General features: G+C 39.5%; 1 protein-coding gene across 3 annotated transcripts in view; it reads left to right on the top strand.

Annotated features, from left to right (window-relative positions):
• RCAN2 (regulator of calcineurin 2) overlaps positions 1-27,831 on the top strand; it is a 318,690-nt gene that overhangs the window by 204,503 nt on the left and 86,356 nt on the right. The window contains exon 1 of one of the 3 annotated variants that reach the window (XM_077161975.1): positions 15,562-15,806. The exons of the other annotated variants lie outside the window; for them this stretch is intronic. Within the exon in view, the coding sequence (XP_077018090.1) occupies positions 15,720-15,806 (87 nt within the window). The 5' untranslated portion in view covers positions 15,562-15,719. Of the gene's footprint in view, positions 1-15,561; positions 15,807-27,831 lie in introns of those variants that run through there. 3 annotated transcript variants of the gene reach the window in all.

The raw sequence follows: 27,831 nt of genomic DNA, 5'->3' as shown, positions 1-27,831 counted from the left end.
ATGTTGAGATATTCCTTTTATTAATACAGAGTGTCTTCTTTGCTTCTTTTAATTGTTTTACATTTGAGGTCTCATTTGTCAGATATTACCCCTGCTCTTATCTTGTTGTCATTTGAATGAAATATCTTTCCCAACCTTTTACTTTCAACCTATTTTTTAACCTTGGATCTAAAGTAAGTCTCCTGTAGACAGCATATAAATGGGTCCTGTTTTTTTTTTTTTAAATCCATTCTGGCAGTCTGTGTTTTTTGATTGGGAAGTTTGATCCATTAGCATTTAATGTTATTACTGTAAAGGCAGTACTTTCTTCTACCATTTTGTCTTTTGGATTTTATGTCACATCTATTTTTTTTTCTTTTTGTCTTTACTGATATTCATTTCCACATTCTTCTCCAGACCTCTCTTTCCTGTCTTTTCCTATAAGCCTACAGTTCTCCCTTCAGTATTTCTTGTAGATCAGGTTTCTTAGTCACAAGTTCTCGCTGTGACTGTTTGTCTGAAAATATTTTACTATCACCCTCATTTTTAAAGGCCAGTTTTTTTATGTATTGAATTCCTGGCTGGCAGTTTTTCTCTTTCAGAATCTTAAATATATCACACACTGCCTTCTAACCTCTCTGCTTTCTGCTGAGAAATCCACACATGGTCTTATCGCTCTTTCCTTGAATGCTTTTTTCTTGCTGCTTACAAAATTCTCTCTTTGTAATTGACATTTGACAATCTGATTACTAAGTGTCTTGGAGAAGGTCTCTTTGGATCTATTCTGTTTGGGGTAACTGCACTTCTTGGATCTGTAATTTTATCTGTTTCATAAGAGTTGGGAACTTTTCAGTGATTATTTCCTCAATTAATCTTTCTGCTCATTTTCCCTTCTTTTCTTCTTTTGGAATACCCATAAAACATATATATATATATTTTTTTCATGTGCTTCATGTGGTCATTCAGTTCTCTGAGACCCTTCTCATAATTTTCCATTCTTTTCCCTATGTTTTCTTTTGTGTGTTGGATTTCAGATGTCTTGTACTCCAGTTTGCTAGTCCTTTCATCTGCTTCTTCAGATCTATTGTTGTAGGTCTCCATAGCTTTTTTCACTTCTTCTATTATGTATTTGATTCCCATTAGTTCTGCAGTTTGTTTTTCAGACTTTCAAGTTCTTTTATATGTTCACCCAATATTTTCTTCATATCCTCCAACAACTCATTGATTTGATTTTTGATGATATTTTGCCTGTCTATTTAAGCATCCTGAATTAGTTGTTTCAACTCCTGTATCTCATTTAAAATGTTGGTTTGTTTCTTTTTACTGAGCCATATCTTTGATTTTCCTAGTTTGACTCATTAGTTTTTGCTGGCATCTAGGCATTTGACTTCCTTAATTGGTTTATTCTGGAGATCATTTTTACTCTTTTACCTGGGGTTTTCTTGCTGGATGGCTTTGGTCTCCATCTGTTCTTTGGCATTCACTTCAACTTATTGTAGACCTCTCACATAGGTTCTGTTTAACTGATCAGAATTTTTCAGTTAATTTTTTTTTCTGTTTCTTACCCTGCCTATATGGAGCCTCTTTTTTTGAGGAGGTTCTCCTCAGATATTATAGACCCCAGCATATTTTCCCAGATATGATACACCCATATCTCAGGAGGAGAGAGCAGCCAGTATCAAATTTCCCTGAGGGTGAGACTCAGTAGGTTGTTAGGCTTTCCTATGAAGTTTCTGTGCTTTTCCTTTTCTGCCCAGTACATGGTGCTTGTCTGTTCATGGCTTCCCACCAGCGTAAACTGATGTCGTGTCTTTAATTTCAGCAGCCTCTAAATTGTAATAGTGTGTTTGAGACAAAGGCTGAAATAGTAAGAGAGCTTTGGTTGCTTCTGTTTTCCAGGCCCCTGGGCCTGAATTCCCCAAAGGAGGACCTCCACTTGAGCTGGTCCCACCCACTTTTCTTGGGGAATACACACCCATTAGGGAATTGTCTTCATCCACCTGACTATTTACTTTGTCTTTCAGACATGACTTAATTCTGCCTTTTCTTGGGGCATTGCTGGAGCCTGAGAGTGCTCTCAGTTCTATCTAAAGAGGTATTAAGAGGTTGGGGAAAACAAAAAGCCTTTTCAGAGGCTGGCCCCAACTCCTGGGTTTGCCAATCAAGAGCTGGAGATGGTACATGGCTCTGTGTGTCCCCAGGCTATATGTGCCTCCTTTTCTTGGGGCCCAACACTTTTCCAGTATTTAGTGCTGTCCACCCCTGGCTTTTTGTTTGTTTTTTCCATCAGCCCTACCCCCTCTATCCAGGTGAAAACTCCTGGCTCCTTTAGTTCTTATACCAGATTTATCTGTTCTTGGGGCCTGTTTTCAGTAGTCAGAATTTGTTAATTAATTCCATAATTGGAGCTTGGTTGAGCTATTTCCTTGCTATTATTAAAGTCTGTTTCCTTTCCCCTTGGGGACCAGCCTGCCATGCCCATGAGTGAAGGGCACCACCATCCGAGGCTTGGGCACTGGCCTCTGCAGCAGAATTGTATGGGAGACATACAATTCTTTGTGGGATCTCAGCCTTTCCACCCATGTATGATGTGTGTCATCACTGATGTCCCCCCAGCAGTTGTCTTGTACAGTTATGAGCTATTTATCAGCTGCTAAGAAGGACAAACTAAATTCCACACCTCACTATGCTGCCATCTTGCCCTGCCTCAAACCATCCAGTTCTACCATACTCTTTAGAGGATAATAGGGAAACAAGTAATTTATTAAAAAAAAAAAAAAAAAACTAGTTAATAAAGGAAAAGGATCAAACATTTATTTTGCTTTTCTTACAAAATTAGCTCAGAGTACCTAGTAGATGAGAAGTAATTACTCCTAATGGAAATATTCTGTGAAAAAATGGAAAAGGGATACCATCATTTTGCAACTCTTAATGAATAAATTTTGGCATTGAGCATGAAAGGCTGCTAATATCACAAAAGAGAGACAGCCAGGTATCATGTACCCCTGCTGGAGATACACAACACAAAGGAGTCTTCCCTAACTTGAATCTACCAAGCCTCCAGACCTAACTAACAGGACCAGCAGCAACAGAGAAACAGTTTAAATGACATTGCGTGGAGTCCATAAAGAAAATCCAGACTGGGAGAAATTCTAAAGGGCAAGCAACGTGGTTTAATCATCATCAGCAGCAACAAATTGCAATGAAGAAGAAATGAAAAGCTAGAGGAGGATTCTGTAGATTAAAGAGACATACAAGACTTAATAACTACCCTCAACGTATGGTCCTTGTTTGGATCCCATTTCTGTTAAAGAAAGAAAGTAAAGACAGAACGGTAGGGACAGAACATGAGGGAATTGTCATTTGTCATTCTGTTGAGGAATTGAGAATGGTGACAGGTTATCTGATGATGTTATAGAATTCTTCCTTTTGGGGTGTATGATGATAGGCATTGTGATTTCAAAAGAGGAGTCCTCGTCCTTCATAGATATTTATTGAAATATTTACAGATGTAATGATTTGATGCCAAACCTTTGCTACAAAGTTTTCTAGTGAGTATGGAAGGTGTGGGGACATAGAGCAGTAGTTCTCAGTCTTTAGCTTACATCAGAATCTCTGGGAGGGCTTGTTAAAATAAGGATGCTGGGCCCCCTCCTCTAGAGTTTCTGATTTAAGTCTTGCATGAGACCCAAGGATTTACCGTTTTAACAAGTTCCCAGGTGATGCTGATGCTGTTGGTCTGAGGACCACACTTTGAGAACCACTGGTAAAGAAGAAGCAAGATTGGCCACAAGATAATTATTCTTGAACCTTGGTAATGGGCACATGTAGGTTCATTATATTCTCTCTGTTCTGAATATTTGAACTTTTCTATAATAAACACTTAAAAACAAAGCTAATGGATCCATAAGGGCATGCAGAAGATCAAAGCCTTTGACAACCCACAGCTGTGTTGGGAATTTCTAGGCTCATTAGCAAAAGCAGACATGACTGCTGCTGCCACCTCTGTTGGCATGGCCATCCCTGGGATTAAAAGGGGCTCATGTCTTGCTACCCAGTTGATGGTGATTACATGAGCACAGATGCCAGTCCTCTTAGAGAATTGCCTGGCCTGAGGGGCGAGGCCACCTTGCCTTGTGTCATGCTGCATCCACTTTCTCAGTGTGGTCAGTTATTGAAGAGCAAGTTTGGAAACATCCTAAAATTTTCTGGGCTTTTTAGCTGGGAATCACACTCCAGAACAGAGCTGTGCCAAGGCTCAGCTGTCCAAGTTTGGGGTGATGCTGGACTCACACACCTGGCACCTCCTTTGGTTTGAGTCCATGTACTTGACTTTGAAGATTCATTCATTTAGGTGTCCACTTGTATTTTAGATATTTAGAATACCTCCATGGTGTCCATTGTGCTTTTAACCTGTAAAAACAATGCAGGCTTGCAGGAAAGACAGAATCTCCACTTTCATGAAGATTAAATTCTAGTTGGGGAGAGAAGCAATAAACAAGCAAAGAATTAAACGAGCAGGGTAATTTCAGGCTGTGAAAAGTGCTAAGAAGAAAACTAAAGTGAAGATGCTGGGATACTTATTGACCCTTCTCATGTGTGTGTTTGTATATGCATACGTGTGAACACATTTTATTTTATTTTGGGTGACCGAGGAAGGCTTCTCTAAGGAGATGACATTTGAGTTGAGCACTGAAAGATAATAAAGAGCCAGCCATGAGGAGATCTGGATATTTTCAGACAGAGAGAAAAGTAAGGGTAAAGACCCTGATTTGACAAAGAGCATGGGTTTGTTTGGGACATCAAGGTCAGTGGGCTGGAACATGGAAAGTAAAAGGGAGAATGGGATGGAATGAGGTGGGAGAGTAAGCAGGGCCAGGGATATAGGCCACTGTAGTCTCTGCAAGGGTACATAGAAACCCCTGGTACCACCAAGGCTGCTGGGCATCCTCTGCTATAAAAAAGTATATTCTCTCTAGAGACGTTATATTGCATGACTAATGCATTGAACCCACCTACTGCAACCTCAGTGATTTTATATCAGGGTCACTGGAAACTTCCTTTGCCCCAGAAACCATCTGCTCCCAATGTCTATAATTCCAACCTTAGAACATGATTTACTCAATATAAAGTTTTATCCTCTGTTAAAATCCACATTCTTTGGGGATAGATAATACTGTGAGTTAAGGGTCATTTAATGCTAATACTAGTGAGATGAGAACTGTGTCCTTGAAAAGATATTTTAAAAGAGGAACGCATCAAGTTAGTGGATGCTTGAGAAACAGGAAGGAATCTCCAGGGCAGAAACAAATAAAGAAGGAGGAACTAAGGATCCACCAGAAAAAAACAAACTACCTATTTTACAATTTTGAGGGGGACTCTACTTCCTGCATAGACTAATGTCCTCCTTCCAAGACTCACCACAGCAGGGCTCTGTCTTAAAATAACACACATGTATCCTTTACAACTCCTTCCTGAACAGAAAGTGTCAAATAAATCCAGAGGCCTTTAGGGAAATGGGACATGGGTTATTCCTTCTGGCCTGTTGGATACATGGTCAGGACATACATGCTACATGCACCTCTGTGGATGAACCATCACTGATTTGCTGTAGTACTTATCATGACTATGAAACAGTGGTATGTGCGAGGTGGATCAGACTGCCCACATGATTGGATTATGTGCATCTCTTTTCTACCGTGTGTCCTGTAACATCACATTGGTTGCTTGAATTCAGCCATAATGGGAATATTTATATCACGAACTCAGCAAACACTACAATCAAGACTTTTCTTTTCAGAGAGCTGATTTTTAAATATTTACCGTATGTCACTGCTATGAAACCTTAAAAAGTAAATGTTAGAATGTACTATAGTGTATTAAAAATATATAATAAAAAAACATAGAACTGTGCAATACAAACAGGGAACCCTAATGTAAAGAATGGACTATAGTTAATAGTACAATTATAATAAATTTTCTTTAGTTGTAACAAATGTACCACATTAATACAAGGTGTTAATTATGGAGGGGGTATATGAGAGCTCTGTATTTACTGTCAACCTGCAACTTCTGAAATAAAAGAGAATAGTCACTTGGTTTTTCTTCTTGAACAGAGATCATGGCATTCAAAATTGAATTATTTTTGTCTATGCATTATATTTTTAGCTATATTTATATATGTATGGACCACGTTTCCTTATCAAAAATTTGGTCTTGCACCCTGTGGTTGACCAGACCAAGGGCCCTGAAGGCTTTGCACCATCTGGCTTGTTTTAGTTTTCTAGGCTGCTCAAAGCAAATGCCATGAAATGGGCAGGGTTAAACAATGAGATTTATTTGCTTATGGTTTTGAGGCTAGGAAAATGTCCATATCAAAGCGATGATTTCTCCCCTTAGTTGGTAGTTTTTAAGAGTTGGATCCCTGCAATCTTGGCTCCTCTGCCACATGGTAAGGCACATGGTGGCAAGAGAGTTCCGTTGCTTTCAGCTTCTTGCTTACACAGCTTTCTCTCTTTTGTCTGAATTTCATTCTCTTATAAAAGACTCCAGTAATGGGATTAAGACCCATTTAAATTGAGGTGGGTCACACCTTAACTGAAATGACCTCATCAAAAGGTCCTACCTACAAGGAGTCACACCCACAGAAATTAATTAAATTTAGGAGCAGGGTTTCGGGGGTACACACAGCTCCAAACCACCTCATTGCTCCTGCTGCTGCCTGTCCACCCTGGGATCCTGCTGAATTTAAGCCCTGAATATGCCTTGCTCCCAAATACCCTATTCTTTCTTTCACCTGGGCTTTTCTCCACTGCTTTCCCCTACCTGGAGAGTGTGTCCACTCCTCTGTGTGCCAAAGTCTTACCCGTGCTTCAAGGTCAGGGCAGAAGGCTTTTCCTCCTTGATGCTCACCTGCCTCAGCTCTCTTCAGCATCCATTGCTCTTTCTTCAATTCTCCCACCAAATGCTCTCTATAACTCATCAGCCACCATCTCCAGTCCTTGTTATACAGACATGGTGAATCTGCTCCCCTGGATTTTAAGCCCCTTGAGGATAGTGACTGCTACTTAAGCATCTGGCAGAGGGCATGGAAGGCTAGTTCAGTGGTAGAATTCTTGGCTGCCACGCGGGAGACCCAGGTTCAATACTCAGTCCATACACTTCCCCAAAAAATAAACAAACAAAAAATTCAACAAATGGTGCTGCAATAACAGGATACTCACATGGAAAAATAGTGAAATGTGACTCCACCATACAGCATACAAAAAAAGCATCTGACTTCTGGAGAAGATGGCGGCTTAGTAAGACGCGCGGGTCTTAGTTCCTCCTCCAGAACAGCTACTAAAGAAACAGAAACGGTACAGAACAGCTCCCAGAGCCACAACAGAGACCAAAAAGACAGCATACCCCATTCTGGCACGGCTGAACTGGCTGGGAGAATCCGCTACAGTGAGATCCCCGAGGGCACGCGCTTCCCCAGGCCAGGGCGGCTGGCGGCCAGAGTCCCTCCCTCCCTCTTTCCCAGGCCAGCTGGGAGATTTGGACAGGCGGTCCCCTCAAGCCGCGGTGGCCAGTGCCCCCCCACCATGTGCAGATTCCCGGGCCGGCTGGGAGATTTGGATCGGCACTCCCCCAAGCGACCCTCCCCCACAGCGAAAGTCTTCCAAAGTTAAAGGAGCCACAGCATCTTTTACTGTGGGACCCGCAGACAGACGAGTGTCACATACTGGGCAGGATAAGAAAAACAGAGCCCAGAGATTTCACAGGAAAATCTTTCAACCTGCTGGGTCCCACACCCAGGGAAATCTGATTAAATGCCCAGACGCCAGCAAAAAATGACGGATCACAACAGGAAAACTGAAGATATGGCCCAGTCAAAGGAACAAACCAATAGTTCAAATGAGATACAAGAGCTGAGACAACTAATTCTGAATATACGAACAGAAATGGAAAACCTCTTCAAAAACCAAATCAATAAATTGAGGGAGGACATGAAGAAGACATGGGCTGAACAAAAAGAAGAAATAGAAAGTCTGAAAAAACAAATCACAGAACTTATGGGAGTGAAGGACAAAGTAAAAAGATGGAAAAAACAATGGATACCTACAATGGTAGATTTAAAGAGACAGAGGTTAAAATTAGTGAACTGGAGGATGGAACATTTGAAATCCAAAAAGAAACAGAAACTATAGGGAAAAGAATGGAAAAATTTGAGCAGGGGATCAGGGAAATGAATGATAATATGAAGCGCACAAATATACGTGTTGTGGGTGTCCCAGAAGGAGAAGAGAAGGGAAAAGGAGGAGAAAAACTAATGGAAGAAATTATCACTGAAAATTTCCCAACTCTTATGAAGGACCTAAAATTACACCCCAAGAAGTGTGGTGCACCCCAAACAGAATAGACCCAAATAGGCGTTCTCCAAGACACTTCCTAGTTAGAATGTCAGAGGTCAAAGAGAAAGAGAGGATCTTGAAAGCAGCAAGAGAAAAAAAATCCATCACATACAAGGGAAACCCAATAAGACTATGTGTAGATTTCTCAGCAGAAACCATGGAAGCTAGAAGACAGTGGGATGATATATTTAAATTACTAAAAGAGAAAAACTGCCAACCAAGACTTCTATATCCAGCAAAATTGTCCTTCAAAAATGAGGGAGAAATTAAAACATTTTCAGACAAAAAGTCACTGAGAGAATTTGTGACCAAGAGACCAGCTCTGCAAGAAATACTAAAGGGAGCACTAGAGTCAGATGCGAAAACACAGAACAGAGAGGTATGGAGAAGAGTGTAGAAAGAAGGAAAGTCAGATATGATATATATAATACAAAAGGCAAAATGGTAGAGGAAAATATTATCCAAACAGTAATAACACTAAATGTTAATGGACTGAATTCCCCAATCAAAAGACATAGACTGGCAGAATGGATTAAAAAACAGGATCCTTCTATATGCTGTCTACAGGAAACACATCTTAGACCCAAAGATAAACATAGGTTGAAAGTGAAAGGTTGGGAAAAGATATTTCATACAAATAACAACCAGAAAAGAGCAGGAGTAGCTATACTAATATCCAACAAATTAGACTTCAAATGTAAAACAGTTAAAAGAGACAAAGAAGGACACTATCTACTAATAAAAGGAACAATTAAACAAGAAGACATAACAATCATAAATATTTATGCACCGAACCAGAATGCCCCAAAATACGTGAGGAATACACTGCAAACACTGAAAAGGGAAATAGACACATATACCATAATAGTTGGAGACTTCAATTCACCACTCTCATCAATGGACAGAACATCTAGACAGAGGATCAATAAAGAAATAGAGAATCTGAATATTACTATAAATGAGCTAGACTTAACAGACATTTATAGGACATTACATCCCACAACAGCAGGATACACCTTTTTCTCAAGTGCTCATGGATCATTCTCAAAGATAGACCATATGCTGGGTCACAAAGCAAGTCTTAACAAATTTAAAAAGACTGAAATCATACGCAACACTTTCTCGGATCATAAAGGAATGAAGTTGGAAATCAATAATAGGCGGAGTGCCAGAAAATTCACAAATACGGGGAGGCTCAACAACACACTCTTAAACAACGAGTGGGTTGAGGAAGAAATTGCAAGAGAAATTAGTAAATATCTCGAGGCGAATGAAAACGAAAACACAACATATCAAAACCTATGGGACACAGCAAAGGAAGTGCTAAGAGGGAAATTTATTGCCCTAAATGCCTATATCAGAAAAGAAGAAAAGGCAAAAATTCAGGAATTAACTGTCCACTTGGAAGAACTGGAGAAAGAACAACAAACTAACCCCAAAGCTAGCAAAAGGAAAGAAATAACAAAGATTAGAGCAGAAATAAATGAAATTGAAAACATGAAAACAATAGAGGAAATCAATAAGACCAGAAGTTGGTTCTATGAGAAAATCAATAAGATTGATGGGCCCTTAGCAAGATTGACAAAAAGAAGAAGAGAGAGGACACAAATAAATAAGATCAGAAATGGAAGAGGAGACATAACCACTGACCTCACAGAAATAAAGGAGGTAATAACAGGATACTCTGAACAACTTTACGCTAATAAATACAACAATTTAGATGAAATGGACGGGTTCCTGGAAAGACATGGACAACCAACTTTGACTCAAGAAGAAATAGATGACCTCAACAAACCAATCACAAGTAAAGAAATTGAATCAGTCATTCAAAAGCTTCCCAAAAAGAAAAGTCCAGGACCAGATGGCTTCACATGTGAATTCTACCAAACATTCCAGAAAGAATTAGTACCAACTGTCCTCAAACTCTTCAAAAAAATCGAAGTGGAGGGAAAGCTACCTAATTAATTCTATGAAGCCAACATCACACTCATACCAAAACCAGGCAAAGATATTACAAAAAAGGAAAACTACAGACCAATCTCTGTAATGAATATAGATGCAAAAATCCTCAACAAAATCCTAGCAAATCGAATCCAACAACACATTATAAGAATTATACATCATGACCAAGTAGGATTCATCCCAGGTATGCAAGGATGGTTCAACATAAGAAAATCAATTAATGTAATACACCATATCAACAAATCAAAGCAGAAAAATCACATGATCATCTCAATTGATGCAGAGAAGGCATTTGACAAGATTCAACATCCTTTCCTGTTGAAAACACTTCAAAAGATAGGAATACAAGGGAACTTCCTTAAAATGATAGAGGGAATATATGAAAAACCCACAGCTAATATCATCCTCAATGGGGAAAAATTGAAAACTTTCCCCCTAAGATCAGAAACAAGACAAGGATGTCCATTATCACCACTATTATTCAACATCGTGTTGGAGGTTCTAGCCAGAGCAATTAGGCAAGAAAAAGAAATACAAGGCATCAAAATTGGAAAGGAAGAAGTAAAACCATCACTGTTTGCAGATGATATGATACTATACGTCGAAAACCCGGAAAAATCCACAACAAAACTACTAGAGCTAATAAATGAGTACAGCACAGTGGCAGGTTACAAGATCAACATTCAAAAATCTGTAGCATTTCTATACACTAGCAATGAACAAGCTGAGGGGGAAATCAAGAAACGAATTCCATTTACAATTGCAACTAAAAGAATAAAATACCTAGGAATAAATTTAACTAAAGAGACAAAAGACCTATACAAAGAAAACTACAAAAAACTGTTAATAGAAATCACAGAAGACCTAAATAGATGGAAGGGCATACCGTGTTCATGGATTGGAAGACTAAATATAGTTAAGATGTCAATTCTACCTAAATTGATTTACAGATTCAATGCAATACCAATCAAAATCCCAACAACTTATTTTTCAGATATAGAAAAACCAATAAGCAAATTTATCTGGAGGGGCAGGGTGCCCCAAATTGCTAAAAGTATCTTGAGGAAAAAAAATGAAGCTGGAGGTCTCACGCTGCTGGATTTTAAGGCATATTATGAAGCCACAGTGGTCAAAACAGCATGGTATTGGCATAAAGATAGATATATCGACCAATGGAATCAAATAGAGTGCTCAGATATAGACCCTCTCATCTATGGACATTTGATCTTTGATAAGGCAGTCAAGCCAACTCACCTGGGACAGAACAGTCTCTTCAATAAATGGTGCCTAGAGAACTGGATATCCATATGCAAAAGAATGAAAGAGGACCCGTATCTCACACCCTATACAAAAGTTAACTCAAAATGGATCAAAGATCTAAACAGTAGGTCTAAGACCATAAAACAGTTAGAGGAAAATGTAGGGAGATATCTTATGAAACTTACAATTGGAGGCGGTTTTATGGACCTTAAACCTAAAGCAAGAGCACTGAAGAAATAAATAAATAAATGGGAGCTCCTCAAAATTAAACACTTTTGTGCATCAAAGAACTTCATCAAGAAAGTAGAAAGACAGCCTACACAATGGGAGACAATATTTGGAAACGACATATCAGATAAAGGTCTAGTATCCAGATTTGATAAAGAGATTGTTCAACTCAACAACAAAAAGACAGCCAACCCAATTACAAAGTGGGAAAAAGACTTGAACAGACACCTCTCAGAAGAGGAAATACAAATGGCTAAAAGGCACATGAAGAGATGCTCAATGTCCCTGGCCATTAGAGAAATGCAAATCAAAACCACAATGAGATATCATCTCACACCCACCAGAATGGCCATTATCAACAAAACAGAAAGTGACAAGTGCTGGAGAGGATGCAGAGAAAGAGGCACACTTATCCACAGTTGGTGGGAATGTCAAATGGTGCAACCACCGTGGAAGGCAGTTTGGCGGTTCCTCAAAAAGCTGAATATAGAATTGCCATATGACCCAGCAATACCATTGCTAGGTATCTACTCAGAGGACTTAAGGGCAAAGACACAAACGGACATTTGCACACCAATGTTTATAGCAGCATTATTTACAATTGCAAAGAGATGGAAACAGCCAAAATGTCCATCAACAGATGAGTGGCTAAACAAACTGTGGTATATACATACGATGGAATATTATGCAGCTTTAAGACAGAATAAACTTATGAAGCATGTAATAACATGGATGGACCTAGAGAACATTATGCTGAGTGAGTCTAGCCAAAAACTAAAAGACAAATAATGTATGGTCCCACTGATGTGAACCGACATTCGAGAATAAACTTATTTTGTCATTGGTAACAGAGACCAGCAGGAGTTAGAAACAGGGTAAGATAGTGGGTAATTGGAGATGAAGGGATACAGACTGTGCAACAGGACTAGATACAAAAACTGAAGAATGGACAGCACAATACTACCTAATTGTAATGTAATTATTTTAAAACACTGAATGAAGCTGCATCAGAGCTATAGTTTTTTTGTTTGTTTGTGTTTTTTGTTTTTTTTCTTTTTCCTTTTTTTTCTTTTTTATATATTTTTTATTTTTTATTTTTATTATTATTTTTATTTTTTTCTCTATATTATCATTCTATATCTTTTTCTGTTGTTTTGCTAGTTCTTTTCCTAAATCGATGCAAATGTACTAAGAAATGATGATCATACATCTATGTGATGATATTAAGAACTACTGATTGCATATGTAGAATGGAATGATTTCTAAATGTTGTGTTAGTTAATTTTCTTTTTAATTAATAATAAAAAAAAAAACTTAAAAAAAAATCCCCCAAAACCCTATTGGGTCCTTAATTGGAAATCATTCCCTTTATAAAATCCTTTTTGGGGGGGAATGAGCATCAATGTTACATAACTGTTGAGAACATGGTATGTATTTTCATTCATTCAGAATGCTATTTATGTCTTTCAATAGTATTTTATGGTTTTCTTCACATGGGATTTTTCTTGTTAAATTAATTTTATTGTTTATGTTGCTGTTGTGAATAGAACATTTCCTTCAACTTCTATTTCTAGTCGTTGCTAGTTGCTCTCCAGTCTATTGCTAATTTGGAAAAAGAACTGTTATTATTTTTGTATGTAGCCATTTTAGCCAATTGTCTGATTAATTTTCATTTTGCTTTTAAGCTCTAGAAGTTTGTGCTTTCTATGTCTACAAACATGTTATTGGCAAAAGACAACCAACACATATTAATTGTATACAGTTTTTAGCCTTAATACATTTCTTTACTGGAAGCAATTCAATATTGAATAATAATGACATTAGTAGCAAAAAGAAAAATAAGTGTTTACAAAATCAAATGTTCTAAATGGAAGATTTCAAGATTATTTTTTAAAAATCATCAGTTGCCTACATTTATTTTTACTCCAGAGCAGATGCCTGGGCTATTATTCCTTCCTTCATATTGAGTAGTGGACTTTCTATTATAAAATATGTAATTGCATTTCTTTCCATAATGCCTGAGTTGCAAAACATCTCAAAAACAAAAAGAGTGTAATTTATCTTGCTATATAATGCAGATATGAAAATTAAAGATTCTGCAATTTTGTGAAATAAAAATAAAACATTCATTTCATTCTCATGGCACTAAAGTACTCAAATCTACCTAAATGCAATTCAACCAAAAATTTGAAGCAATCAGCCTTTTAAGAGTTTGGATGTTATTACATAGTAAATGTGTCATTATTATAATAATCAAAAAAAAAAAGCATCTGACACAGAACTTCACACATAGCTGTCATTCATTAAGTGTGAGTTGGATTGTGTATCTGCATATAACTTGCCATTTTCCCCCAGTGCTCTGAACAACATAACTGCTCCATAATTTCATCAATCTAAATATCTATGTTTGTGGACTGATTACGTTTAGCATGGATAGCACCTTGTTGAAGGGGAACACTACGATGTCATGTCGTCTAATGAGGAGGAACCACAAAGCTTCTCCCTTCCATCTGAAATGTCACCTTTTTTTCATCTGCATGTAAAATTGAAACAGTTTGTCCAGTCATGTGTTAGAAAGGTATCAATCTGTTAAAAATTATGATACTACAGTGGTCACTGAATATGCAACTTAGCACTGCTACTGGAGATAGATCCTGCTAGGATGCTAATGAGTTCTAGTGGGACTTTTATAATAAATGCTAAAATTAAAACCAATCTGATATAAAATAAATAAATGATTATATATATAAAATTTCCTTGCTTACTCCTACTGTGAAAGAAGGTCATCACTGTTTGGTTGATTTATTCATTAAACAAAGGTTGTCTTCTGGTGCCAGGCATGCTGCAAAGGCTGAAGATACAAAGGGGAATTATCCACAGCCCTCCCCTTCAGGGATTCACAATGGGGAGAAGATGAGAAAGCAAAGGGACATGTGTGAAGTCCCCAGGCAAAAGAGAGCCCAAGGCTCTGACAATGACCCACATCAATGCATTTTCCCATTAGACCCTGCCATCTGTCCCTACAAAAGATGTTTGCTAGAACTCCTTTCTGCAGATTGCTTTTGGTTTGAATGACCTTGGAGACAGCCTGAAATCCCGAGGTTGAAGGGCACTTTTAGAGTTACTGGTCTGCACTTATGTGCCACAAATAGAATTTCACAAACCTTTAATTATCTGCTCTTACCAGGCTGCCCAGATGACTGAGGACCAGCTCTTTAGTCACTCCAAGAATGGATTTCTATTCAGCCCATGCCGTGATACATTAAGATGCCCAGAGCATATGTGGCTGCTCCAAGTGGCACAGGGCAATTAACAGAAGCCAAGCAATTTGCAAAATGCCTCAACTTCCTGCTCATCTCTGAGGCAGACAATTGTCAAACCTTAACCTCGGGAAGCTCAACTACAGAATTATCCACCCTACCCCCCACCCCTTCCCGACAAAGCAGAACCTCTGGTGTCAGATTTGCACCCCCCTTCCCTGCTTTCTGCAAACACAAGCAGTCGGCTGAAACAACGGCTATGACTCAGTTCCTAGCTAACGCTGCCTGAATTGATTTAGTCTGAGTTCAGATTTAGCACATAATCATGTTCAATTTGCTCCACTGCACTGCCTAGAGATAAAAGGCTTGGGAAAAAAAAAAATAGCTTCAGCTTGTGTCAGTCTTTGCGGTGATGTCATTGCCATGAGCGAGCCGGGCCGTCCGTTACTCTGCTGTGCTGCCTCAGACGCGGTAGCCTGAGTGCAGCCGGAGCCGCCTCCAGGTGCCCGTGCCTCCCGCCACCCTCCGCGCAGCAGCAGCCGGCCCGGCCCCAGCAGTCTCCTCTTGGAGGTTCTTCCCATAAACTCACAGCTCTGAGGTTGCCGAAGTCTTCATTGCAAATTCAGAAGGGGGAATGCCAGCCCCTAGCATGGACTGTGATGTTTCCACTCTGGTTGCCTGTGTGGTGGACGTTGAGGTTTTCACCAATCAGGAGGTTAAGGTATGCACCTACGATCTTGTTTTCCACCGTTGCTGTTATTGAAGCTGTTTGGTGAAGGCTTTTTTTAGCTTGAGGAAATTAGACTTTGTTTAATAGTTTTCAGTTCATGCTCCGCGCTAGAAATGCATGTGGTGAGTGCATGGCTGAGTTAATTAGAATAAGTTAGAAGAGGGGACAGCATGCTATTTTTAAATGCAGTCTTTTTTTTTTTTTTAACTTGTCTTTTCTATGAGGTGATCCCTGGTCATCCCTTTCACAGTAGACATGTTTTTGTATTCTTGCATCGTATATATATTAATCAGGAGAATTTGCCAGTGTTTAATGCTGAGAGGGGTTTTGAACAATGATTAAAACTAAGAAAGTGCATGCAATGAACATGGCATCCAGGACACCCTGAGAGTGGGGCAGCAACCCCTTGATGGGATGTCATTTAAATAGGCAGCGATGTGGTCTTCAAATTGAACAAAAGCTATTCTATAGATGGCAGTTTGAATCAAATTGAAGTTGGAGAGCCTCTACCTAAATTCTCTTTGTCAGGCAAGGGAAGCAAGTCATTCTGCTTGAGCCTTTGTCCCTAAGGAAAGTTCAAGCATAAATAAATTTTGCTTCTTGAGATTTAGTATTCCATGCTGGTCCTCACTGACTGCAGCAATTGTTTAATTGTCATGGGTAATTGTCCTCTGATGAGAGTCATTCTCTTATCTTTTTACATTTGGCTTTATATTATGAAAAGATACCATATGTGTAAAATGGGATTTTTAATTTCTTCTTTCATATTGAATATATGAACTAGCAGAAGCTTCTATTGACTAGAAGAATTAGCAGAAGCTTCTTATTTAAACCGTTCACACACACACATAAACACACAAAAGCAGTTGTTCCTTCTGTGATAGGAAGAAGAAAAGAAAAAGGGAATTGCATTGCGTAATCATTTTCCATCCATGCCTTAATCTTTAAAGAAAGACCCTGAATTCTTCATTTTTGGGTGTGCTGGTAACACCCCAGTGCCTCACAGGCAGGGATTTATGTGTTACCAGCAGGAGGCTCTGTCATTCAAGATTGCGGTTTCCAGTACTCTTTTGAATTGGATTCAAGCGTCTGGTTTGTTGGTCCTGCATTTTTTAAATGTGTGACACTTTGTTTATCCATTCTTATGCTGGTGCATTGGAAGTCTCTACCACCTGTCATGTCAAGGTTTAGAAAATACAAATCCAACGGTTTGGCACTGACTAGAGTTGCAAGCAGAACTTGGAACAGGTATACAGAGCCTCGTGGTTCTGCTCGATGTACCTTACAGAGATGAGCTCTCTGTAAGTCCCAGAAGATGGACCTGCTATAAGCGCTCTGCCATCACTGAAGCCATACCTGCTAAAAGACAATCTGAAGTCCAGTGTGTGTAATTGGGTAAAACGACATCTTCCAGCAACCTCTGGAACAGAACTAAGTGTATGAGGGCTGTATCTCCTTCTGTTTGCAGTAGTTCTTTGTTATTTACATGTTTGCCCTGGGAAGGTCATGAGATAGTCTAAACTTTTTGGTCCAAGAAATAGTAGTGAGAAAATATTCCTTAGAGACTTGTAATGTGCCAGGCATTAAATCGGAAAATGTAGTATCCTCTAGGAGTTTAAAATATGCTTGCATGACATCTGTATCTGTGATGTGGACATAAAATGCTAATTGCCCAGTATTTCTTAGAGACAGTAAGTGTTGAGTGAATTTAAGGGGAAACAAAGTTCTTACAGCTCGTTGTGGTCAAGACAGCTTCATGGAGAAAATGGTACTTGAGCTTGAAGATGTGTAGATTCTAATCCCTAAAAGGGAAGCCATGGGGTGGGGTGACGCAAACAAAGGCAGGGAGATGGGAAGACATGCCATTTTGCAGAGTTAAGTGACTCAATCCATTTGACTGCAGCAGGGTCTCTGAGAGATTACAGGGAACTGGGGAAGGAAGAGATCAGAGCCAGATTATAAAGCACCTGACACTGTCAGAAATGTAAGAGTGTTTTTTTCCTCTGGAAGATGTATTAAATGTTCTTATTGCTTAAATTGCAACAATGGATTTGTGTATTTGGGGCAAATTACCTAACCTTTCTGTGCCTCGGTTTTGTCATCTGCATTGTGAAGATAATAATGGTTCTTACCTTGTTGGTTTGGTCAGAGGATTTAAGAAAATTATACATGTAAAATAATTAGCACAGTCCTGGGCACGTATTCAGTGCTCAATAAACCTTAGCTATCGACATCACTGTCATCTTCACTGTCATCCTTATGGACATTTTCTGAAAGGTATGGATTACTTTTCCAGTATATTGGAATGTGCTAACTCCAACTGAGTTTACAGTGATAATCCAGGCATAGAAAGAGTTTTCCCTCCTGCCCACCCCTCTACTCAACTTCTCCCCACATGCCCAACATACATGCCCATGCCCAACCTAGCAGCCTAGGAAACACAGCCTTTCATCTCACTTATTTAATTAAAGCAATGACTTGATACAACTTTCAGGCAGAGATCTAGTTTGTGCATATTAAAAAGAACCAATTAAGGCAACCCAAAGAGGTGTATGGAGAAAATCTATATGCTCCTTGTTCAAAAGTGAACATTACTCATTGACATGAGAGGTTCAAATGAAAAGTTCTGGGTGCCAAACAAAATTTTTCCAAAGATAACCTATTAATTGCCAAAATAGCAGATAGATGGTGAGGCCAGGAATTCCTTTCTTGGAAATCTTTAATATTTCCTGTCACTAAAAAGGGATGCACCTGGCTAGTCTCTGCCTCACCTGCCTGAATCCAGCTTGTTTGATCTCAGGCTGGTCTGTTTTCCACTAACCCTCCCTTTCTACGAGTAGACTCACTGGAAAATCTGCCACACCAGGGAGATGCAACAAACAGAAACCCTCCGCAAGAGCCATGGTTAGCTGAAGAGAGTGTGGATATATGAAATCCAGTGTCTTATGGGGACTTGGCCTCAACCCCAATGGCTCAATGGTGAATCAGTTGGTTGCATTGGAGCCCTTTGGGATTTAATTCCCTAAATTTTGCCAGAGCGCTAGAGTGATAGTACCAAAAAGAGGAGACACTCACGCAAAAGAGTTCTACCATATTAATCTTTCTCAGGAAAGTCCATCAGTGGTGTTATGAACTTAGCTGTCTGCTTATGGCATAATAGTGCTCAGAAAAATGAAGAAAGCTGAAGCCTTCAATAGAAGGAAAATGATAGGATGAAGTGTGGCGTTTGTGTGTGTGTGAGTGTGTAGGGTTGATGTTCTCCAGTATTCTTCTCGTGTTTCGTAAAATAGTCTCCCCCTCCACAAGGAGCCAAACCCTTGGGAAAATGAAAGGAATCCAAAGATTGGTAATGAAATATATATTTCTCCTTAGTCCAGTGGTTATTAAACCTGTCTGAACTTTGATATCCCCCCAAGAGCTTTAAAAATATTGACAATGCCCAGGTCCCACACCCAGAGCATCTCACTTATTTGGTGAGTGGAGGCCAGGCATAGGTACTTTGTAAAATTTCCCCCAGGTGATTCTTACCTATAGACCATGTGTCCTGACTCTTCTAGGCAGGTGTGGTGCAGGTGAAATAAGCTGAGATTCACCTCAAGCAGCTAATCTGTGCATAAACAGTTTGCTCCATATCCCCAAATAAAGACTTGGTATGTGCACTGTTAGAAATGCTATCTCTAAGCTGTCAGAAATTTTGAGACTTGTGCAACACTTGTTGACACTTTACCCCAGCTCCAGTACCTCCACCTGACTTTGAGCTGACAATGAACAATCTTGTCCACTGCTGGCAGTCATGGGCCACCTTCACAGAGCTGCAGACACTGCCAGAGAAGTGCCTCACTTCTCCAAGGGGACCTCAAGCCAGGAGCTGCCCTTTCTCTGCAGTGGTGGCTCCATACAGAAGGAGGAGGAGGCTGGAGGGCTCCTGAATCACGTCTCAGGGATCCATCATTATCTCCACTGGCATTCATAGGGCACAAGGTTTCACACAACTCCCTTATGCCCTCTAGAACAGGGAAGAAATATGCAGGTTTTCCAAGAAGCACAGATGTCTCAGATCCCTTTGAGTTTGAGACATTTGTTCATTTATTCGAACTCATATATGTGAATCATTCACCACTCAGCAGGCATCAGTCTGGGCCCTACGAGATGACCATGGCTGCCCTTATGGCGTGTGCATTCTAACATGGGAGATCACTAACAATTAGTCTGCGAATGTATGCTGTAATTTCAGGCAGTGATAAGGGCTAAAATGAAGCAGAGTGAGGGCCTGGAGGGGAAGCATCTCTGGCTAGGTGACCATTTATTAAATGTCACTGTTCCAATGTCCTTCAGAGAACACAGTAAAGTGAATGAGAGAGCCATGTGCACATCTGAGGGAAAGGCATTCCAGTTACAGGGAACAGCAGGTGCGAAGGGAACCTATCTTATCTCATCTGTCCTTATCAAGCCCCACATTTAACCTGTCATTCATTCACAGACCTACTAAGGCTGTCACTGACTCATTCCTTAATTTATTTAGGTTTTAAGAGCACTCCTCTTCAGAAAATTGTGCTTAACCAAATTCCTTCATGTTACATTTTAAGCCCATCGGGCAGGGGGAGAATATGAGCAGTATTTTTTTTTTTGGCAGCATAATAATTCTTCCTATGCTTGGAATCTTAAGGTTGCTTTAGGCCTTATCTTTCCCTTTCTGAAAGGCCTTGGTCTGTTTCAGGTCACAGAGGAGTCCTACCTTCTCGCTCTGGTTTTAACAATCTCTCCACGGCCACCAACCCAGATGATCGTAGGGAAGTCTCTCCACGTTTTGCATACATGATATGTTTATATTGCTATATTGCTTTGTGTATTTTGTTTTCCTTTTAACACCACAGTACAATATAACACTTCGCAGTCTGTGCGCGCTATTGTGTGTGTTAAGACCAGCACGTGGAGGCCACTTACTATACTGAACTCTCTTTTGTTTATCAGTTAAACCATAAGAAATCCAATTTCTTGTTTTATTTGGTGGGAGGGGCAGAGTCATCTGCAATAACCTGTACTTTGCTTTGAGGCGAGATCACTGGCACAAGTGGATACACAGGTATGGGGGACTATTTGGAAGAGAAGCTTGTGGGTGTACATCAGGGGCACTTCTTACAGTTTTTGAAAATGCAGTGCTGAGGTGAGGACCTAGCCACAGCAAGACTCCAAGGCACTACCCAGCTCTGAAGCTCTTTCAGGAACTTCCAAAAGAAAACCATCATGTTTTACTCAGTAGCTTAGAGGAGCTAAGTTGTGCACATGCATATGTTTTAATTCTCAGGAAATGAGACTTTCTGAAGGAATTTATGGTAACTTTCAGTAACCAGAATGTTATCAGAAACTCTGCATTCCCTATTCAGTGACTGTAATGTTAAAAAATATCGTTACCCATCTCCAGCAAACCTTTTGTTTAGAGAAAACAAGTGAGTAGTGGTAGGGGCTGGAAGGGAAGGGACAGATTTTAAACCTCTGGCAAAACAAAAACTTGCTCTTTCTCTGATAATAGAGTAAGTAGAATTGATGCCATTCTGCAAATAAATGAGTTAATGCCAAACTGAAAGTTAGACGTTAATTAACACCATGAAACAATATTCCTAAATGTGCGTTATAGAGAATTTTCTTTTCTCTGAGGAAGGTTACAAATATCTTTCACAAAGTGAGAAGAAATGATTTTAAGCAAGAGACAAATGCTTCCTGAGAAGGTTAACAGGCAAATTTCTCAACTGCCTGTCATGTTAAGATAATAATTGAGTAGTGGGTGGTTAAGCAGGAAATTAAACTAAAACCTTATCTTTTTAAAAGATATTTTAAAGGTTGACTAGTAATTGAGGCACCAACAGTTGCTACCTCCAAGCTGAGCACCAGGTTCACTTTTAAAAAGCAGCATCTGCATTAAAATTGTGAAACTCGGAGAAGACCCGTTTGTATCCTTATGATTCTGAGTACACAAATCAATAATTTATAATGGCCTATTTTAGTACTTTCTGATGACTTAAAATTGACATATAAGAAAGAAAGTGATACCTGAAGCATTTATTATCACTTTATGTATTAAGGTTGTAAGCTTACTAGGCATCGCAACTTTGTGGTGAATGGTGAATATCCCCTCTTTGGAAAGAAGTCACAAACCCCCCAACCCATGCCTGACCCAGAATTTCTTTAGATAAAGGAACCATAGCCCTTAGCAGCTCTAAATCTTAGCTGATTGCAAAACGCAACTTAAAAGTACATTGGAAAAAATAAATAAAAATTAGACAAAAAAAAAGAGATTGGAGATAATTTAATGAGGATTTCAAGCAAATACAAAGCTGCTTTTTCTATATACAGTGGAGAGTTTATCTTAAAAGTATTTGAGAAAAAAGTGCCCACCACATTGGACCGACCCTAAAGATTCAATATATGTGCTTTCATATTCCCTTTTTGGGTAAGTATGTCTGGAAAAAACGCACACACATTAACACGTGCCTATACCATTTGTATGTTTATATGTGTGTATATATACTATATATATATGTGTGTATGTATTAATATATTTCTTCCAAAATACACTTACCCAAAAGGGGAATACGAAAATGTATGTGTGTGGTACCTATCTCTCTGTCTATCTGTCTGTCTTCATACACACACACTAAATATGCATGTATGTATATTATACATATTTACATATGTACAGATAGGTGATAGATGACTCTGGAAAGTGTTTCTGGAAGCTATAACAGTTCTACAAAAACCTGCTCATCCAGCTGTCAAACATAGCATGTTCTTCACCATGTCAGGGCAGATGAGAGCCTGAAGAAGGTTCTTAGCTAAAAAGTTGAGCAGAAGCCTAAACAATTGTCAAACAACCCCTCTGCAAAAAAAATAAAAAAATAAAAAATCAAGAAATTCATAGCCTTTTCATTGTTTTGTTATATATTGAAGGGATATTTCTATCCTAAGAGTCTAGTAGTAAAATTACTCTTTCCGGAATCTGATATGCCAGTTCTGAACATTTCCACAAATTTTCAAAAAGGTTTTGACCCTTCAACTTCCAGAAAGACGACTTTAGCCAACCTATCCTTCTTTGTTAGATTGGATATGGACTGATTTTCATCCCTCAAAGCATCATCTTCCGTAATACACTCTTTATCCCCAAACTGAGGTGGTTTGCTGCTTAACTAGAAGATAGTTTTTCCATCTCTGGTGGCTCCATAGGAATATGTAAGCAGTTTTCATGCTGTGCCCCAAGTATTTTATTTGGAGAACCATTTACTGAGAGGAGCATTAGCCCATCCCCCAGCGTCACAAATGCAAGCCCTCAGAGATGTTTATTTCCATTAATCAATATTATATGTTATCAAGATGGGTGATTGAAAATGGTATAATACAACTCTTCCCATTCTCTAAATACTTCTAAGTGCCAGGCAAGATTCCAGGCAGGTGGCACACACGGCGCTACATGTAATTCCCACGATAGCCTGAGACATCTTTTTTATCTGCCTCAATACAAATGGGTTCCTGATTTTCAGAGAAGTTACATTGTTGTGCAAAATCACACAGCTATTAATTGGCAAAAGTGGGACTCAAATTGGTCTGTGTCACTCTTTCCACTACTGAAATATCCCTGGGGATTAATTAATAAGCCATTAATCACTGGCTGAGGATAATTTTTTAAAAAGACGTAAGTTCTTAGAGGAAAAGACATAAACTCATAGATAATATTTCCCCTGATGTCCAAACATTGTCTTATAAGTCCGTAGTTGAGATCATTTTAGCTTTGCTCAATAAAGTTAGTGTTGTGACAGTTCTGTGCATGAGATCTGTATTGGATTTAGTTTTAAAATTTATTTTAATTCACACAAAATTTAATTATGCCGCATACTCAGAAAAAAATAAGCCTGTCAGAAAACCCAGGGTCTTGCCAACAGCGTGATCACACCTGGCTTGTCAGCCCCTCCACCTTTGTCCTAATGTCATTGAACATTTTTTGTGGGCTCTGTGAAGGGAGCTCTATGGAGAGTTATATAGCTGCTGTTTTCCCCTCATGAATGGTGTAGTCTTGTTTGCATTGGAGGCCTTGGGAGAAGGTAGAGTTTTGTATAACTTGGAAAGAAGGGGAAAACTTGGGCTGGGACTTGGGCTTCTGTCTCCTAGTCCATTGCTCTGTTCATGACCCAACACAAGCTCTCTTGGTATATATATCTGTATATTTGGGGGGCGGGAGTGCATGGTCCAGGACTCACATCTGGGTCTCCCGCATGGAAGGTGAGCATCCTACCACTGAATCACCAGTACACCCCTCCTGGTATATTATAATAGTCTGTAGTAATAGTGTCTCTAGAAGAATCTATTTCATCTTCCGTGACTTCACTGTGTATTTAGGTGTTGACTTAACAAAATCATCTCAGCCCACCTTTCCTAGAGCATGATATATAAGCAATGAGCAAACTCAATAATAATAGTGTATTGAGCACTTACTATTCATTGGGCACTACACTAAGCGCTCTCATCCATCCACCCATCCTTCAACTATGAATTGAGTGCCTTCCATATGCAAAGCCCAAACAAGGTTCTAGAAAAATAGACAAGAACAGACTCATTGGATGCCAAAGTCTGTGTATTGTCCTTATTCAGTGCTGGAAAAATGCAGTTTGTTTTTCTGCCACTGAAAAATGCAGTTTATTTTTCTACCATTTTGACCTCTAAGGAAGCCTCTAACAAGGCATATGAGAAAGAAGCAAGCAAGTTCAGCCTTCAGAGTCAGACATCCTGCTTAGAACTCTTTACTTGGCTGCCTGGCCACTTATCGTGTGATCTTGAACAAGTTCCTTACCATTCTGTGCCTAAATTTCCTTGACTGTAAATCGAAGGGTATAATAGTGCCTACATGATAGGTTTGTAGGGATAGTTAAATGCATTCGAGAATATAACAAAATTAACACAGCAACTGGCACTCAGAAAGTACACAAGTAATGTTAGCTTTTATCAGCATCATTTGTTAGACGATGATTTGTTACATGGCTTTTTTTTTTTACAGAATTTTGAGGCTTTCCTGCCAGAGCACTTTACCTTACCTGCCCTTAAATATGCCAGTTCTTTCCCAGCAGTTTTCAACTGGTCTTTGCACAGGGGCAGCAGTGCCTTCCTCTCTGCAACACTTTGAGATCACAGAACCACAGAGGAAGAAGGGACAATCTCAGCAAGGGAATAAGGAAATATAGGAGGCAGGCCTCGGTTCACCTCAGGCTGTGTCACTTCCCCTGTTTGTGATTTTCTTGTCCCTTCCCTGCTACCTCTGGGTAGTAGGAGGTAGCAAGAAAAGAGTTCTGGATAAACAAAAAGCGTCCCTACTCTGCGGCCACTGAGTGGGGCAGGAGGCGAAGCCCCAAGGAAGTTGCCAATATTGACTGATTTGGTGAAAGGGGAAGCCCCTGAGCACCTCTCCTGCCACCAGAATTCAGGGGCTCAGCGACTCCCATCTCAGAATTAAATCCAAGTACTCAAGGTCCGGCAGACCTTCTATCAGACCTTGTTCTAACTGCCCTGTGCCCTCATCTCGTGTGTGTCTCCCCTGCTCTCACCCAGCTTTGTAGTCCTGGAAAGGTCTCCTCATCTCTGAGTCACGGTTTTCTCATCTATAAAGTGGTTTTAGTAATGCTGGTCTTCAGGTTGTTGTAAGATGGGATATGAATATACTTAAAGCATGTAGGTTACTCAACAAATGCCTTTTTCTCCTGCCTCTTTCTCCTCTAAACTTTGATGATGAAAATTCCATAAATTCAACTGAGTCTACTAATGAGATTCAGCACTTTGGCTATATTAAGGATCACATCTTAGCTACATCCACAAAATTATATGTCATTTACAAAAATCCACAAAATTCCTGAGTAGTATTCCTGCATGGGGCAAAATCCATTTTAGCAAAGAAATGAAATAAAACACCATCAAGTCTTTGTGGCTGCAAAAAAATGATAACTATTAGTCAAATTCCCCCGTAAAGTTGTCAATGTTGACAAGTATTGATGATCTCAATTGCTTCCTTTGGATGAACACTATGGAAAACAACAAAAAATGCTAAAAGCCAGTACTTGGGAAAGATAAGCAAGCAGAGATTTAGTGTCAGGTCAACTAAGAAGAGATTTCTTTGGAGGAAATATAAATCAGTCTTACATCTTTTTTATAAACATTGGAAAACAAAGTTTCTTCACTGAGTTTACTGGGTTGGGATGGTATGTTTTTCTCATTCAATTCTCCTTTTAATTTGTGTTATAGAATAAGAGCACAAAAATTTTATAAAGACTGCCTGATGATGTTCAGCTCCAGATTCTTTGTAGTGCGTAGAAGAGAAATAAACTCAAACGTCTTTTAAGCTCTTTAATGCTAAGTGAGCCCAATATAATTACCTTGGATACCTGAGCTTTCCCTTGAACCATCTGCTTGGTCCACCCATGCAGTTATTCCAGGCAGTTATCACCATTACCCCAACTTGGAATCTGGATCTATCTTTACTCATCAACCCCTTTTATTGACTTTACATTTGAACAGAATGAAATCTTTTCAGGCCTTTTTCCACTAAATCCATGTGCAAAAGCTGTTCATAAGAACCTAATATGAATGGAGCTCTGTGCAACACCCTAAGGACGGGAGAGGGGGAAACCTTATTTCAAAACCTTATAGTGTAGCAGGGCTGTATATTAGAAGTGCCATGAGAAACATGCAAACTCAGTAACATGGGGCCTCCAAGAAGCATAGCTCCCTTCAAAGTTAGGTGAATGAGGACTTGCTTCATCAAAGGCAACAATTTTAGATTAGAAGTTGCAAAATAACCACTCATGAGCTAGGATCATAGATGGGTGTTATTTTGCCTAAACTGATTAAATTAGTTACTGACATTTAAAACTTAGGGAGATTTTGCATTTAAAATGTGCATCCCAGATTCTCTTAAAAGATCAGTAGAGTTGGCATCACTGAGTCTTCTTCCCCACATGGCAACAGTTGACTTAAGATGAGCTGGATCTGCCATTTTCAACAAAGCAAGCACCCTCCAATCCCCACCATTCCCTACTGTCTCACACTTGGCTACTTCCCCTTTTGTGTAACCTATCTACTGGGGTTTGAGTTTGTAACTCTGAATTTAGGTCCTTTAGGATGGGAACAATTTGGATGCAAATAGCTAAATTATATTGTACCAAGTGTACTAGAATGCATGTCCATAAGCAAAGAGGTAAGAAGGTTTAGTCAGGAAAAATTAAGTACAACCATGTTGCTGGAAGGCAGGGTATGAAGTATTAAAGCTATTGAGCCATCAGTAAGGTTCAGACTCTAGCTATAGTACTGGAAATTGAGTCTCTGCTGTGCTACATGTTAATTTAGGGGTTATCTAGGGGACTCCAGGGAGGGGGCACTCAGGCAACTTGGGAGCAGCAGGTGTTTAGTAACCATTATGGGTATATTTAAATATATTAATAACCAGCATGTCAGTACCAGTCTCTACTGCTGCAGATATATGCAGGGAGTAGTGGAGTGTAATGCTGTTGAGTAAGGATCGGTCATGCTTTGGATGACTTGAGATGGATGACCTTGAGCATGGGGCAGAGAACTTGCTATTAATTTCATGAGCTAAAGGGAAATATCAGAGTGTTAAGAAACATAATTTAGGAAGATCACAGTGCCTTAGGAGTCCAGCCTGAAGAAGGAAAAAGGGAGAGAATGGGGAAAGAGAAAACAATCAGAGGCTGTTGGAATTCTTTAAACAACCATATTTCCATTTTTTATCCTTCTTCCTTAATCCTACACTGAAACTCTGTAAGGTGAACTGAAAAGAATGCAGGGCGCTGAAAGTCAGAAAACTGTTCTCAAGTTACAAATGTGCCCTTGCTAGCAATATGCAAGAGTAAGACTCTTGAGCACTCCAGACCTCCATTTCCTCAGCTCTGAAAAGGCAAAGAGAGTCGTTCTGGATGGTCTTTATGGACTGTGTCATCATCGCCTCCCAACTGCATTTATGCAAGCT

Source organism: Tamandua tetradactyla, chromosome 5 (genome assembly GCF_023851605.1).
Source record: "Tamandua tetradactyla isolate mTamTet1 chromosome 5, mTamTet1.pri, whole genome shotgun sequence".
NCBI classification, from domain to species: Eukaryota; Metazoa; Chordata; class Mammalia; order Pilosa; family Myrmecophagidae; genus Tamandua; species Tamandua tetradactyla.
The sequence above is the reverse complement of the archived record's forward strand: the minus strand, read 5'-3'. Positions and strand labels throughout refer to the sequence as shown.